The sequence below is a fragment of the Antedon mediterranea genome, chromosome 3 (assembly GCF_964355755.1).
Source record: "Antedon mediterranea chromosome 3, ecAntMedi1.1, whole genome shotgun sequence".
Taxonomy (NCBI): Eukaryota; Metazoa; Echinodermata; class Crinoidea; order Comatulida; family Antedonidae; genus Antedon; species Antedon mediterranea.
The window spans coordinates 30,500,603-30,518,422 of NC_092672.1; the positions used below are offsets into that span (position 1 = coordinate 30,500,603).

General features: G+C 34.3%; 2 protein-coding genes across 2 annotated transcripts; one reads left to right on the plus strand and one right to left on the minus strand.

Annotated features, from left to right (window-relative positions):
• Nucleotides 1–622: 622 nt before the first annotated feature.
• Nucleotides 623–3,471, plus strand: LOC140043829 (caveolin-1-like). Its single transcript, XM_072088297.1, has 4 exons — nt 623–708; nt 1,303–1,537; nt 1,686–1,778; nt 2,468–3,471. The coding sequence occupies exons 2-4, from the start codon at nt 1,304–1,306 to the stop codon at nt 2,759–2,761; spliced, it is 621 nt and encodes a 206-aa protein (XP_071944398.1). The 5' UTR covers nt 623–708; nt 1,303; the 3' UTR covers nt 2,762–3,471.
• Nucleotides 3,472–11,723: 8,252 nt separating this feature from the next.
• On the minus strand, nt 11,724–16,559 carry LOC140045188 (uncharacterized). Its single transcript, XM_072089992.1, has 2 exons — nt 16,397–16,559; nt 11,724–16,236 (listed from the first exon to the last, which is right to left on the minus strand). Exon 2 carries the CDS (start codon nt 15,957–15,959, stop codon nt 12,129–12,131), a length of 3,831 nt encoding a protein of 1,276 aa, XP_071946093.1. The 5' UTR covers nt 15,960–16,236; nt 16,397–16,559; the 3' UTR covers nt 11,724–12,128.
• Nucleotides 16,560–17,820: the final 1,261 nt, after the last annotated feature.

Here is a 17,820-nt window from a genome sequence, read left to right on the forward strand (position 1 = left end):
CTTTAATGGAATGGATGGAAGGAAGGAAAGAATAAAAAATGTCAAAACAAGATTTACTGTATGCAGGTGGATGGTGACAAGAAGGATGAAGACCGAAAAGGATGGCTGACATAGAGATGTGACTTAAAGACAGCTCAGCCTTGAGTGCGATGGTCAGGCTGTTGAGACTCATCACTGGTTTCGACGAAACTGGCCATCATCGCCGCTTAGCTTCCGCACCGTTTTCCTCCAAAACGTTCACTTTCCTACTAGACGTACTGTATCTGACCGTTTGCATTATCAATTATAAGTATAATAATATCAAAAAGACAACACTCCCATTCCCGCTCAAAAGGGTCGACACGAGTGGGCTCTTTATTATTTTAATTGACATTTATTTTGTTGACAAACCTTTCATGCATATCCTCTTCATTTCCATTTTATCTCTTTTATGTGTGTTTAGGTGTAGAAAAATCGGCTGACATCCGTTCTGAATTGCTGATATGTTTCAGTACATGTGTTAGCATGGCCCAAAAAGTATACTGATAACTTGCATAAAATATAGGCTGTACAAATACAATAGTAATTTACTCGTGATAGCAACGTTCAAAGGTTGACATTGTTTTTGTATTTCTCTCTCTGACGTTGACGAAGTTCGATTAGTCGTCTCTCGAAGTTCGTGCTTTAAGTTAGTCCTCATCATCAATTTTCACTGAGCATAATACTAACGTAAGTTACTTGATTTATACTATTTTTTTAACACATTGTAGACCTAGGCGTAACTACATATGTTGTAAATTTGTAAACAGATCTAGTCAAGTTCAGTTAGGAAATATTAGGTTGACTTTGTTTTACAATTGTTGTATTATTACATCTGCTGCAGCCTTTAAAAAAACATGTTCATTTTAGTATTAGCATTGAGTATTAAGAAATGTTTATAGCTGATGGTTTGTCATGAAATTAGTTAATTAAAAACGGTCAATTCTTCCTTTAATTCAGTTTCGACTGTTTTTGTATACTTTTTTGTCTTAGGCATATATACTACTATAACAGTAGGCCTAGGCCTAGCATCTATAGATTACACATAACACACCACGTTGATTTGCGAAAAAGGCATTCTGCTAAAAGTAACCCTTTAAGTAATAGTGTGGGCATGTAACTAAAATGTAATTGACCGACAAATTAAATCAAACTGCTGTTAGTATCTGTGTAGTTGTTGTTGCTGTTAAAGCCGGCATTTGGAGAGGATAGTGAATTCCCTTAGTGCACTCATTCATCTCCTGCAACTCTTTGCATCTTTTCTTCATTATTTTGATTACTTAGCATGATGTCAAGTAAATCTGATGCACCAGCGTATACTGATTATCCACCACCAGCTACTGGAGTGTGGTCGAATAATCAAGGCCAAACTACATTCAACTCTACAAACGAAAGTCACAATGACAATGTGTCGCTTATCAAAATCGACAAGTTTAAGGAAACACCATCAAATTATCAGCCAACAGATAATATCTGGAATTCAAGAAATGAGGTTATACATGCAATGGATTATCAACAGGTGTGTGGTAATAACATTAGTAATGCATCATCACAGCACATGGAAATCGACGCGCGCGTAAATTATAATGCTTGTTAAACGCACATGTAAAAGTATGTATGTGTAGTTCATGAAGTTAAGGCATCATGTGTGTTTATTTGTTTTTTAGGTTCATTTTGAAGATGTCATGAAACAACCAAATTCTCCACTCACAATTCCAGGAATAAATACATTCTTTTCTCTAGCCTTTACTTATACTCAGGTAAGAGAAAACCCCATTAATATGGTTGGCTTCGATAGATTTCAATTTAAGAAAACTTTCGCAAACTTCATATGTTATCATTTTAGGCCTACCGATATCAATGCAATTTTCAAAAGAAAACAGATGCTTTCTTTTATTTTTTTAAAATATGAAAATAATGGTCGCAGCGATGTATTGACGCAAAGTGCTGTATTGCGTAATCACAGGTGGAAACCGACGACGCAACAGCGCTGCAAACATCGCAAACATCGCAGGTTTGATTTCACGCAGGCGGGGGCAAACAGAATTATTGAAAGGGCATTTTCTTACTTTGCGTCGGTTGCGTCGCTAGTGGGAACCAAGCTTTAAGGTTCGAGAATATCAACTTGTTTCCAACGGGGTCCAAATAGATATCTGGGAGACAAAGATTAACAATACAATAGAACGCAACGCAGCGACGTATTGACGCAAAGTGCTGTATTGCGTAATCACAAGTGGGAACCGACGACGCAATAGTGCTGCAAGAATCGCAGGTTTGATTTAACGCAGACGGGAGAAAACACAATTATTAGAAGGGAATTTTCTTACGTTTCGTAGATTGCGTCGCTAGTGGGAACAAAACTTTACATTAAATGATAATGCAAATAATTTCATTCTTAGGCCTACATATACTTTGCTCTTGATGTAATAACAAATATTATTATTTCTAGGCTGCTATATACACAATGCTAACTCTGATAACTGGAATCATCTTCACAGTAGTCTGGGGCATAGTCTTCGCCGTCACCTCTTACGTCACTATTTGGGTATTAAAACCTGTACTACGACTTATTTTGGATATTGTAACTCCAATTGGTGCGATTAACCGATTTTTTGTGCGCACGTTCCTAGATCCAATGTTCGGGTCAATTGGTCAGATGTTTGCCTACTTACGTGGTCAATTTGGTTTGAACGTTAGTGGCATTTCACGAGAACCAACTAGAGCGTCTGTTCAGAATGTTTAAGTAAGCCAATCAAACATATTGTCTTTGTTTAAGAAACAAATTGAAATGTTGCGTAAATATAATCCGCCATAAATATCCAATGTATAAATATATATTAGTATATCATTCATAATAATATCTTTAATTTTTTTTTCATTTCATTTCATTTATTTCAAATATCTTCATCGCAGCCAAAGCTGAATTACAAGGATATTTATATATTCTAAATATAAAAATGTGTATAAAAGTATAAACCAATGGTAATTATATATATAAAAGGATAAAATTGACACCTAAAAAACTATACAGGAAAAGAAAACTGTACTGTACTGTACAAACTTATAGCATAGATTACGCCTTCTATCAGATAACGTGTCTAGAGAAAGATCATTGAGTGCTTGGTCATAACATATGTAATCATTACACAGTATTCTTCTACAAGTCCTTTTTTAGACAGAATGAATGAACCAGCTGGATGAGCAAAGGTTGAACTTTCAGTAAAACGTATGGCCAACAAATTAATTACTAACATGCATAGTTGTTATATTATATAAATTAATATTATTAATACAAATAACATCTTTATTGTTCTAAATTTGGAAAAATCGTTTAGTATTTTGATAAATAATATTGAAGCATTTATTACTACAATTTACTTGACATTCTGTATTACAAAAGTAAGATAGTGAATACGTATAAAATACGAAATAAAAATTAATGTTGATCTTTGATGTGTTTGTTTTACTTTAAATTCTTACGAAGAAATTGTAAGTTTGAAGTGTTAAGCCTTGTCTACACTATCACATTATGTGGACATGATGATGTCATATCACTACCATGTGTGAGTATATCAATACCCGTATTTGGGCAAATCACACTCTTTTGTCACATAAAGTTTGATATTGTAGACTAAGGCTATGACTTTACATGCATGCATAGTAATTATTTTTATGCCTTAAAGGACAACTAGACCGAGGACCACATTTTTACAACGTATTAGAGATGTACATATGATTTCAGAACAATCGCGAGATTAAGGATATTGCCGTACAGTCGTCCGTCGCCGTAAATTACTGAGACGTCACAGGTGCATCGCAAAATTTACGTCATGAGTTTTCTGGCAAAGTTTGGCAATTCACGAAAATTTCTAGTAAACACACTGTAAATAAATCGTAAAATATAAATGTTGATTATTTTATTAATTGTTTTGCTTATCTGGACTCATTAAGTAGATTTTGCGATGCACCGTACCAATGAGTGTTACAGTAATGCGCAGTCATCATTTTTATGACCTAAAATTTGTGTTTTCATTTTCAATTAAGTCTTGATATTGTGTGTTGTTTGCAATCTGGTAATTACCAACCGATTCTCACACTGTACACTGTTTCAAAGAAAATACATTTCAAGGCAATTTATTGGAGAAAACACTACAGATTCCCGCATTTTTTTCTCTCTAGACATAGTACGAGTACAGGGTGATACCGCACTATCTTTTGTAGTTGTTCTATGAATGTTTTATTCACCGAATCTATTCAACAAGCTGTCATACTGTATTCTATACATAATTTTTGAAAATCACATGACTATTTGACACAGCTGAATTAATTTTTTTTTATAAAATTTGGAATAAAATAACATTTCTTTTTATCTACAAAATAGTTACTCGACATACTATGGTAAACATTGGTTGATCTTCCTGCCTATCAATATGTAAATAAAAGGTTTTTTTTATTGAGCTTCACTGTTTACAAAGCTGTGCATCCAGATCTTAAAAAGATAGCAGTCACATAAAAGATATAACGTCCTATAAACTTTCTCGTGACAAAGTTTAAAGTTCGAAATGTTGATACGCAAATACATTACATAGCAGCAGCAATTCGTTTATCGTACATTTTTAAGTTGATGTAAGTGTTATCTACCCATGGCGGTTATTCCACCATGGTTTCTGTATAAAGTATAAAGCAATACAATAGTTTTTTAAGATAATTTTGTAATTTGAACAGTCGAATATTGTAAACAGATCATCATCGTGACATGGCTTTCTCTTTCTCTCTAGTCTATAGGCCAGTTGTGTTTACAGTTTGTATATGGATTGTACACAATAGTGAATGTCGTCACTTTGGGACAATAACCGTTTAGGTCTAATCTTAAAAGAAAACTTGGCTAAGTGCCGGTACAAGTACAGCCCAACTCGGAAGTCACTGACCAAAGGGCGAGAGAATAAACAATTGAAGAGAACAGCAACCACCTCACACTTACACACTTCCATCCCCATCCCCACCCTCATTGTCAAATGATATCTGGAATTCAAGAAGTGATGCTTTAAATAGTTAAATACGATGTCATATAAACAGGTTTGTTGGAGTTCATTCATTCATTATTCAATAGTATATACTATTGAATAATGAATGAATTAATTCATTATTCAATAGTATATACTATTGAATAATGAATGAATTAATGAACTCCAACCAACCTGTTTATATGACAAACACAAACACATAACGTTCAGCTAACGTTATATTTTGGTTAGCGTTTGGTTAGGTTTACTACGAACGTTCGTATAACATTCAAATAACGTTCATTCACAGAATATTTTTTTCATAACATCGTTTAAACGTTATAAGAACGTTCAGAATAACATTCAAAATATGTTATTTACATAACATTGATGATAACATTTTCCTAACGTTATAAGAACGTTCAAAATAACGTTAAAAATGATATTTATATAACGTTATTAGTAACATCTATCTAACGTTATAAGAACGTTCAAAATAACATTCAAAATATGTTATTTACCTAACATTGATGGTAACATTTTCCTAACGTTAGAAGAACGTTCAAAATAACGTTGAAAATGATATTTACATAACGTTATTGGTAATATCTACCTAACGTTAAAAGAACGTTCGGAATAACATTCAACATATGTTTTTTACATAACATTAATGATAACATTTTCCTAACGTTAGAAGAACGTTCAAAATAACGTTAAAAATGATGTTTACATAACTTTATAGGTAACATCTCCCTAACGTTATAAGAACGTTCAGTATAACATTCAAAATATGTTATTTATATTATAGCATTAATGATAACATTTTCCTAACGTTAGAAGAACGTTCAAAATAATGTTAAAAATTATATTTACATAACGTTATTAATAATATCTACCTAATATGTTATAAGAACATTCGGAATAACATTCACAATATTTTATTTACATAACATTATTAATAACATTTTCCTAACGTTATAAGAATGTTCAAAATAACGTTAAAATTATAATTACATAATGTTATTAACAAAATCTACCAAACGTTATAAGAACGTTCGGAATAGCATTCAAAATATGTTATTTACCTAACCTTATTAATAACATTTTCCTAACGTTAAAAGAACGTTCAAAATAATGTTAAAAATGATATCTAGATAACGTTATTGATAACATCTACTTATCTTTATATAAGAACGTTCGGAAAAACATTAAAATAGGTAATTTACATAACATTATTGATAACATTTACTTAACGTTATAAAACCGTTCAAAATAACGTTAAAAACGATGTTTACATAACTTTATAGGTAACATCTACCTAACGTTATAGGAACGTTCAGAATAACATTCAAAATATGTTATTTACATAACATTAACGATAACATTTTCCTAACGTTAACAATTATATTTACATAAATTTAGTAATAACATCTACCTAAAGCTATAAGAACGTTCGGAATAACATTCACAATATGAATAACATTAATAATAATATTTTCCTAACGTTATAAGAATTTTCAAAATAAAGTTAAAAATATAATTACATAATACATATTAATAACATCTACCTAACGTTATAAGAACGTTCGGAATAACATTTAAAACATGTTATTTTCCTAACCTTATTAATAACATTTTCCTAACGTTATAAGAACGTTCCAAATAATGTTAAAAATGATATTTACATAACGTTATTGATAACATCTACCTAACTTTATAAGAAAGTTCGGAACAACATTAAAATAGGTTATTTACATAACATTATTGATAACATTTTCGTAACGTTAATAGAACATTAAAAATAACGTTAAAAATTATATTTACATAACTTTATAGGTAACATCTATCTAACGTTATAAGAACGTTCAGTATAATATTAAATAAATGTTATTTACATAACATTATTGATATCAATTACCTAACGTTATAAAAACGTTCAAAATAACGTTACAATTATAATTACATAATGCTAATAATAACATCTACCTAACGTTCTCTCCAAGGACCTTTGCCAACAACTAGTTCAATCGCTCGTGCTGTCACATATTGATTACGCCAATGCATTGTAGTTTTTTATTTTTTTTTTATTTTATTTCATCATCACCCTACAGTGACCAAACGTCACCATTAACAGGGCTGAAAGTCGTAAAATATAACATATAATATACAAGCAAAAATCTACCTGCTAATACCCTTGCTCCAATGAAGAGGTTACTGCTCCAAGCTGCGAAAATTGTCAGGAAAGGTCGGTATGACAGTGCAACTAACGCCATGCGATCCTTGCACTGGCTTCCGATGTCTCATAGATGTCAATTCAAAATAGCGTGTCTTGTATGGCGTTCGCTTAATAGTCCATGGGATTTAGACTTTTAACTCACACAAATTGCAAGAAAAGGTTTTTTTGATGAAATGTGTTCTTTAGACCCTACTGAAGACATTTATCAATGTTAGGACATTTTTCGACAACGGGAAGTAGCCTAATTTGCATAATTAAAAATGGCGGCCATTTTTGATAACGTACTATGTATCTTGGAAACCGCTAGTCACAGATACTTAATTATGGTGTTAAAATCGTTAGAATATATGTATTTATATTCACTTTAATGAAAAAGTTTGTCCAAAAATGAATGGAAGTGCTTTTTCTAACATTATTGACCTTTGACCTTGATTTATCATATCTCAGCAACCACTAATCGGAGCTATACAAATTAGGGCTTAAATTGTTCAGAAACTACACATTTATATCCAGTCTAATGGCATGTTTTTGCAAAAAATGGCGGATTCTAACATTATTGACCTTTGACCTTGGTTTATCATATCTCAGCAACCACTAATCGGAGATATACAAATTAGGGCTTAAATTGTTCAGAAACTACACATTTATATCCAGTCTAATGGCATGTTTTTGCAAAAAATGGCCGATTCTAACATTATTGACCTTTGAACTTTACACTACATAAAATCGCATAACTTTGAAAATATTGTAAATATGAAATTATTTTTAGTGTCAAATTGTTCAGAACATACATGTTTCTATAGAGTCCAATAACACATTATGTACAATAATGGCCTATTGTATGGTTATTAACATTTGAACGATATTTGAAAAGGATTTAAACCCGGAATCTTCTTTATATGGACATCCATTAGAACATGTGATTTGGCACTCTAAAATGTAAGAGTTGCAACGTTGACTTATTATGTTTAGTTTAAAGTAGGCCATTGGTACATTAAATTTATAAGCATAAACTATTGCATTCATAAACTGCCTACAAGTTTACACGTTTGTTTATTTTATTTCTTATCGTCTTCGCAGCTGAAGCTGAATTACAAGATAATTATATTAAAAGAATTAAAATTGATGGTTAAAAATGGTAAAAATTAAACCACATAGAAACATGGTACATACACAATACATTCACGTAAAAAAAGTACAAAAACAAATTATAAAAGGTTAAAAACTATACACCACTAGTAGTCATACTGTATAATAATGGTTTATATTGAAATAATAAATAAATTCCATAAGAAACTGAGGTTTTTACTGTATACGGCAAAAATATTGCAAGTGGTGGTCAGCCTAATTATGAGTCTCGATAGCCAATTTAAACTAAACTAAATATGTTGCATTAATATCGATCTTTTAAAATTCCAGTTGTCAACAATTCGTCTAGTAGTAGAAAAGGCCTTCTTAATAAGACTATGTTTCAACCTAAAAGAATGCCCTCAAGAGTGATGCTATCCTTAACACAAAATATAAACCAGGGAGTTGTTATTAGACAACTCCCTGTATAAACTAAATAATCTTTAGAAATTTGTTTGTTGAATATGCCATTTAATGCCAATTTAATTTGACCGAAAAATAAATTACTAATTTGAAAAAAAACTTTAATAAACCTGCAAAATGACATGGCCTATTTAAAGTATGTACAATATATCATAAAAAAACGACATCTTTGTTGGCTCTGTTAATAGTGTGAACACCAACTTTCTCCTGAGTAAGATGTAAGACCTAATTTAAAATTTATTAATAATCCAAACCTATAATGTATGTATACATAGTCTAATATTTTTTTTAAAGTGAATATTTTCAGTAACTAAATTAAATCAACTGGTTACATGCACTTTAAATTACCACCATATTCTAAACAACAAGTACGGTAGTGCCCAATCACATGTTCTAATGAATGCCTACATGAAGAAGATTCCGGGTTTAAATCCTTTTCAAATATAGTTCAAATGTTAATAACCATACAATAGGCCATTATTGGACAAAATGTGTCATTGGACTCTATAGAAACATGTATGTTTTGAACAATTTGACACTAAAAATAATTTCATATGTACAATATTTTCAAAGTTATGCGATTTTATGTAGTGTAAAGTTCAAAGGTCAATAATGTTAGAATCGGCCATTTTTTGCAAAAACATGCCATTAGACTAAATATAAATGTGTAGTTTCTGAACATTTTGAGCCATATTTTGTGTCTCTCCTATTAGTGGTTGCTAAGATATGATAACTTAAGGTCAAAGGTCAATAATGTTAGAATCCGCCATTTTTTGCAAAAACATGCCATTAGACTGGATATGAATGTGTAGTTTCTGAACAATTTAAGCCCTAATTTGTATATCTCCGATTAGTGGTTGCTGAGATATGATAAATCAAGGTCAAAGGTCAATAATGTTAGAAAAAGCACTTCCATTCATTTTTGGACAAACTTTTTCATTAAAGTGAATATAAATACATATATTCTAACGATTTTAACACCATAATTAAGTATCTGTGACTAGCGGTTTCCAAGATACATAGTACGTTATTAAAAATGGCCGCCATTTTTAATTATGCAAATTAGGCTACTTCCCGTTGTCGAAAAATGTCCTAACGTTGATAAATGTCTTCAGTAGGGTCTAAAGAACACATTTCATCAAAAAAACCTTTTCTTGCAATTTGTGTGAGAAAAGGGTCATTTTTTAGCTAAATCCCATGGACTATAAAGGTTCCGCTCCAAGTTACCTGAGAGATATTCTTACTGTGCGGAATATTTCTCGCAGGCAGTACTCGTTCAAGCACCAGCAATTATAACCTGACAATCCCACGAACTAAACGAAAGACATTTGCTGACCGTTCGTTCGCCGTAGCAGGACCCAAAATTTGGAACAGATTACCAAGTCACATTAAACACTTAGACGACTATAATCAGTTTAAAAAACATTTAAAAGCACTATATTTCAAACAATGTTACGATACTAATTGATGTGAAGCGCCGCTGATTATAACTAAATGTTGTATAAATGTGCGCTATACAAGTAATAATAATAATAATAATAATAATAACGTGGGGAATAATGTTAACAACTATACTTTCCATAAAGTTATTGATAACATCTACCTAACTTTATAAGAAAGTTCTGAAAAATATTCAAAAATTTTATTTACATAACGTTTTTGATGCCATTTTCCTAACGTTGTAAGAACATACAAGATAACGTTTACAATTACCACAGTAATTACAATTAACACAGCCAAAGAAATAGGATTTCTACGGTAGTTCTTTTATCAGACAAATTGCTTACACAAACACGTTTCTGGAAGGTAGGTTATTTTATATCTATGAATACGTCATTAATTGTAAAATAGTAAATTAAAGACGTAAATGACGACGGTATATATACTAGAGCACACATTAGGCTAGTACAGGTTTGTTATACAGAAACGTATTATGATGAGCATATGTTTTGGGAGTTAGGAATCCTTTCTTAACAACAACATTAGGCGATACTGCAGTTTCGCACCACACCGTTATATCTTCGATTTCTGACCTAAATTTTTCTTTTTCACACTCAATACCTAATATTATGTAACATGTTTATACGATTCGACCACTTACGAAGTAATTTTTTTTAAATAACAATACTTTTCAAAACATTTTAAACAATACTGAACTCGATGTCAACACACTACGAAATGTTCGCCATCTTATATTTATCACTTAATTGCCAGAATGTATGCTTCATTTTCCCAAAAAAATGTAGAAACAATAGAGGCCAGTGTTATAGAATCCGATTACACATATATAGGCCTAGGCCTATTTAGATTTGAAAGGCAAGAAATATTTTCAGCTGGCGAAAGAGAGGTTTAATTAATATTTCATTATTAATATTAGTATTATTATTCATATTAATAGGTCCTATCAATGTTTTATGTACAGACTCATATCGTCGCAGTTTTGATATGTACAGCTAGCTGGTTCTTTATAAAAACCACTCTTTGCAATTTAAAAATAAAAACAGAAAATAAAACATACATTGATTTCTGGCAATTTTCTGATTCTAAAATGGCCACAGTTCGATCAAGGTATTCGCGGAAATGGAGCTGTTTTGAAAGGCATTTTTTATTGTGATAAAGCTAAATATAACGGTGGCTAAATCATGGAAACATGTTACATTTAAATGGCCCAAAATTGTATGATGTGGGTGTGAGAAAAATCGAAGATTTAACAGTGTAGTGCGAAACTGCAGTAGCGCCCAACATTTTTGTGTATTTTTAAATCTTCAAAAAGAGTTCACAATTGTCTAGACGTATTATTATAGTGACGTCTATACGTATTATTGACGTCTATACGTATTATTATATTGACGTCTATACGTATTATTATAGTGACGTCTATACGTATTATTATAGTGACTGTAAAGAAGACCCGTGTCACACGTTAACGTTTCCAAACAACTTTAATTCAACAATGATCAGATGTTCGAAATCTGCAACAACAATAACAAATTACATAAACACATGCATAAAGCTAGGCCTAGACCACTGTATAAAGCTCCCAAAAGCAAACTAGACAAAAAACTCATTAGAGCTACAGTATATAATAATATCAAAGTACAATACAGTGAATGCACTACTCAAAGAACTTACACTATTACGTCTACATTAAGGTTATATTTCACGGGAATTCTCATAAGATGTGCGTATCAATCACCAATTCAAAGATTCACATGGTCAACATGACCTCTGACCCACTCTTATTATCTAGAACTAGAGAGGGCGCTAAACCATTAAACAAGATATAAAGTCAAACTTTACATTCCGCCCCACGAAACAAACTATTCATTAATGCCGTCTACTGCCACTAGAACGATCAATCGTTGCACTGCACGAGTTACAGTCTGCTTCGCATTTCTATCTTCATTTCTTAATTCAACTTGCACCGTTCTCACTTTTCCGTTTATGTCTGGATACACACTGGAACCCAATCCCATCCTCCATTTCCCACGGGCGGTGTTGCTATCCTGCACCAACACGACATCTCCGATCTGCATATTTCTCTTCTCATGATGCCATTTTTGTCTAACTATTAATGATGGGAAGTAATCTCTGTTCCATTTACCCCAGAAAGACTTTATTAAGCTTTGTACAAATTCGATACGGTTTCTAATGTTATTGGTAGCTCTCCATGGTCCACTCGGTACTCTGGTTGTAGCACGTCCCAATAAAATCGTATTTGGACATAAGTATGCCCCATCTTCGGGATCGGTTGGATGTCTCCCAATTGGCCTTTCGTTAACCAAGTTGGCTACCTCAAATAGCACGGTTTGTAATTCGTTAAATGGAAGAACTTGTCCACCAATGGCATGATGTATACCTTTCTTTATACCTTTGTTCAGTATCTCTGTTACTCCATTTTGCCAGGGAGAATCCGCGGCTGAAAACTTCCAAGTAGTACCTTTGGTGATGCCGAAATCATGAAGATCACTCTCCTGCCATCCGTCAATTACCCCTTTTAACTCCTTCGAAGCAGAAACTAATTGATTGTATATCTCAGTGGGGTATCCTCTTATGGACACAAATCTACGAAATGCTTGTAGAAATCCAGTTGTGCTGTAGTCCGTGGCGAGGTCTAGATATACGGCTTGAGTAACAAAACAGGTGAATATGATTCCATAAGCTTTTCCTCTTGCTCTCTTGTTTACTTCGCCACGAGTTATAAATGGACCAAACAAGTCAACACCGATGAATGACCATGGTGGAGAGGGCTTCAATCGCTCAATAGGTAATTGTCCCATCTGTTGTCCGGACATGTCTTTCTCTCTCTTCCTACAAGGAACACAATGGTGTCTGATGCTTTTGGCTAATCTCTGTAAATTCAGAATCCAATACCTCAAACGAACAAGGGATACGGTAGACTGTACACCACAATGACTCCTATTATGTGCATGTGTAACATATAGTTTCGAAAATCGATGGTTTGCTGTCAATAGCGGTACTTCTTGGTTGTTGTAGCTAAAGTTAATATGCCTCTGCGCACGAGCTCCTACTACAATCACACCATCATCTTGTACTCTAGGTGATAGCTTAGCATACTGGTCATCGAATCGTTTTTCATTGTTTATGAGCATGTCCATTATTGGTTTTTGGCACTCGATAATCCACAAGAGTTCGGCTTCATTGATGTCATTTGCTGTTAGAACATTTAAAGCGCCGGCAATTTTTTTCATTTTATACATGTTTTTCATTTTCGTGTTGTATGCAACAGCCTTCTCTGGATCCTTTTTTAACCTATTCTCAAGAGATTTTAGAGCGAAAAGTGCGGCGTTTCGATTATTTGGCAATTCAGCTGGGTCTTTAATCCAGGGATATTCTGCAATCCAATGAGAACCACAAAATTTGAGATTTTTCTCGATCAACGCCAATTCCCTTTCTTCCTTCAGTGTGTATTCCTTTGCGCCAACGGGACATCTCCCACAACGACAGCTACCACATTGAGGGTTGCACTGAACACCCATTCCTGCCATCTTAATAAATGAATCCAAACTGCAAGTTGTAACATGATGTATTAATGCTGCAGTCTTTACAAGCGTTGTTGTATTTTCTTTTAGGGTTGGATGTGAACCGCCCAAGCATTTTCCAAATCGGTTCTCGAGCAAAAGTAGATGTTCCGCAGCTTCCATTCTTATTGGGTGATAACCTGCGTACTCGTATCCTACAAGCAAGTCAACTTGGCCAGTTGGTCGCTTGATCTCTTCAAATCGGACTTTACTGAATAGTCCCACTACATGCTGCACTGCTATGCATTCTATATTTGACGTAATCTGGTCAATACCGTATGCAGATATGTTGATCACGGATCCCTGTTTGTCGATTAGAGGTACAATATAATGGAAACTGTCTATTTCCTCTGTTAGTCCTCCAATCTTCGTAATGGCAATTTTCAGAGGCTGACCCTTAAGCTTGGCTGCCCTTGCCGATTTGTTTGTTACGAGAGATGCCGTTGCACAGCCATCAAACAAGACATTCATATGCCCAGCTCCCACCTTTATGCTCATCAACTGCAAAAGGCAGGCTCCAGTTTGTTTAGAAGTGGCGACCCCCGTGTGGTGATTTAATGTTGTTTTGGGTTGACTATTGTCTCCAACAGTATCGTCATGTAGGCTTGAGTGGTGTAAGCGTGAACATTCAGATACACCACATTGTCGTTTGTTTTTGCATTCAGCTATACGATGCCCTCTTACTAGGCAGCCAAAACATGCACCCTTGGCCCTAACAAGTTGTGTTTTGTCAGATAGGTTCATTGCAATGTAAGCCCGGCATTCAGGCGTGGTATGCTGGCCCATGTCATGGACTAAGCAGTTCTTGTTGTTTTCAGATTTGGGTGCGTCGTTTCTCTCTTCAATGTTTGTGGTGTTAATGGTAAAGCGCGAAGACGGCTTCGATCTCACTCCCGACACTTCGTATTCTACACTTTTCTTTTCCCTCACTAAAAATTTAAGAAGCGCAGGAAATCTGTCAGTTCTATCAATTACTGCTTTTTCATCATATAATGACCGTGACCATTCTCTTCGAATAGCAGGTGGCAATCTCCTCTCAATGTCACTAACCACTCTGGTGTTGGACATTTCCTTCTCCATTCCTAATTTCCGTAGGTCATTATGACCTCTCTCGATGATGTCGACAAACTCAACAAATCTTTTGTCGTCTCCGTCTTTGAGTGAGTCGATACTTTCAAAGTCATGCATAACGGCATCTGCTAATTTTATTGGGTCGCCATACCGCTCATCCAATCGCTTCCATATTTCGTTGATATCATCATCTACGGCGCCTACAACTTGTAGAGGTTTTTCTCCAAGAGATTTCCGCAAAACGAATGCTGCTTGATCCCTTGTGGTCTCAGGCAAAATGAATTTTAGAAAGTCTGTTTTGAATCTAGGGTAGGCCCTTACATCTCCGTCAAAGGTTGGCAATCGCATTTTTTCCAATTGTATACCGCCTTTTCTCTTTTCATCTACTGTCTTCTGAGTTTTGCTTTTGTCGAGGTGCTCCAAAAATATAGCAACAGCACTACTGGTCTCGCCGTACTTATCACGTACTGACTGGAGCCACAGATTTTCATTTATTGCCTCTTCATTGGGAAGCATGGAAACGTATTGCATATGTGCAGTTTTTACGTCTTCCATCAATTTTACAAGGTCAGCCCTTGCAGCTTTAACACCCTCAACAGAATTCTTGTTAATCAATTGGATTATCTGATCGCAAAGTTGTTGAAAATCATCATGTTGTATGCTACGAACGTTTTTCGCTCTCATTGCTGATATTTGGACTTCTTCCTCCTGCAGATGCCTTCTGTCAATTGCCTCAGAATCTATGTGCTGTTCATTAATGCGTGTTTTGTGTCTAAGTATCATTTCTCTTACTTCATCATATGTCTTCCCTAGTTGGCCAATCCAATTCTCATTCTCCTCTTCGTCCTTTGCAGACTGTAAAACTACTGATTCATGTCGATCGTTTACTGATTTCCAGGCTTCCTTCAAGTCAGCATTCAGCATATGTACATATTCTATTGTTTTATTCTGGTCAATTGCGGCGACGATAGAATTACAAATTCTTGTAAAACGTCCCTTGGCAATACGTCTCAATTTCTTATAATCGGGGTCAGCCATGTTTTATAGAATAAAATTAAAGTCGGTGATTCAAGTGAATACAGTTCTGTGTATACAGTAATACAAGGATGTAGCTCCTGGCGCAGTCAAATATTGGTATCACACCGAAAGAACGGTAACTTGAGTGCGTGATGAGCAGGTTCATAAACAGGTCAGCAGAGTGCTGTCACTTCTCACTGTGCACGTAGAACACAGTATTTCGAATGTAAAGAAGACCCGTGTCACACGTTAACGTTTCCAAACAACTTTAATTCAACAATGATCAGATGTTCGAAATCTGCAACAACAATAACAAATTACATAAACACATGCATAAAGCTAGGCCTAGACCACTGTATAAAGCTCCCAAAAGCAAACTAGACAAAAAACTCATTAGAGCTACAGTATATAATAATATCAAAGTACAATACAGTGAATGCACTACTCAAAGAACTTACACTATTACGTCTACATTAAGGTTATATTTCACGGGAATTCTCATAAGATGTGCGTATCAATCACCAATTCAAAGATTCACATGGTCAACATGACCTCTGACCCACTCTTATTATCTAGAACTAGAGAGGGCGCTAAACCATTAAACAAGATATAAAGTCAAACTTTACAGTGACGTCTAGACGTATTATTATAGTGACGTCTAGACGTATTATTATAGTGAGGTCTAGACGTATTATTATAGTGACGTCTAGACATATTATTATATTGACGCCGAGACGTACTGTTATAGTGACAACTAGACGTACTGTTAGTGACGTCTAGACGTGACTGTTATAGTGACGTCTAGACGTACTGTTATAGTGACGTCTAGACGTACTGTTATAGTGACGACTAGACGTACTGTTCAGTGACGTCGAGACGTACTGTTATAGTGACGTCTAGATGTACTGTTATAGTGACGTCTAGACGTACTGTTATAGTGACGTCTAGACGTAATTATTATAGTGACGTCTAGACGTAATTATTATAGTGACGTCTAGACGTAATTATTATATTGACGTCTAGACGTAATTATTATAGTGACGTCTAGACGTAATTATTATAGTGACGTCTAGACGTATTATTATAGTGACCTCTAGACGTAATTATTATTGTGACCTGTAGACGTAATTATTATAGTGACGTCTAGACGTATTATTATAGTGACGTCTAGACGTATTATTATAGTGACCTCTAGACGTATTATTATAGTGACGTCTAGACGCATTATTATAGTGGCGTCTAGACGTACTGTTATAGTGACGTCTAGACGTATTATTATAGTGACGTCTATACGTATTATTATATTGACGTCTATATGTATTATTATTGACGTCTATACATATTATTATATTGACGTCTATACGTATTATTGTGACGTCTAGAAGTATTATTATAGTGACGTCTAGACGTATTATTATAGTGACATCTATACGTATTATTTTAGTGACGTCTAGACGTATTATTATAGTGACGTCTAGACGTATTGTTATAGTGACGTCTAGACGTACTGTTATAGTGACGTCTAGACGTACTGTTATGGTGACGTCTAGACGTACTGTTATAGTGACGTCTAGACGTACTGTTATAGTGACGTCTAGACGTAATGTAATAGTGACGTCTAGACGTACTGTTATAGTGACGTCTAGACGTACTGTTATAGTGACGTCTAGACGTACTGTTATAGTGACGTCTAGACGTACTGTTATAGGTGACGTCTAGACGTACTGTTATAGTGACGTCTAGACGTACTGTTATAGTGACGTCTAGACGTACTGTTATAGTGACGTCTAGACGTACTGTTATAGTGACGTCTAGACGTACTGTTATAGTGACGTATATACGTATTATTATATTGATGTCTATACGTATTATTATAGTGACG

Excerpts from the sequence above, each read along its gene's own strand:
- LOC140043829 (XM_072088297.1), top strand. The coding sequence starts at position 1,304 with ATGATGTCAAGTAAATCTGATGCACCAGCGTATACTGATTATCCACCA. Across the intron at positions 1,538-1,685 it reads ATGCAATGGATTATCAACAG|GTTCATTTTGAAGATGTCAT; the intron begins GTGTGTGGTAAT and ends TTTGTTTTTTAG. Across the intron at positions 1,779-2,467 it reads TAGCCTTTACTTATACTCAG|GCTGCTATATACACAATGCT; the intron begins GTAAGAGAAAAC and ends TATTATTTCTAG.
- LOC140045188 (XM_072089992.1), bottom strand. The coding sequence starts at position 15,959 with ATGGCTGACCCCGATTATAAGAAATTGAGACGTATTGCCAAGGGACGT.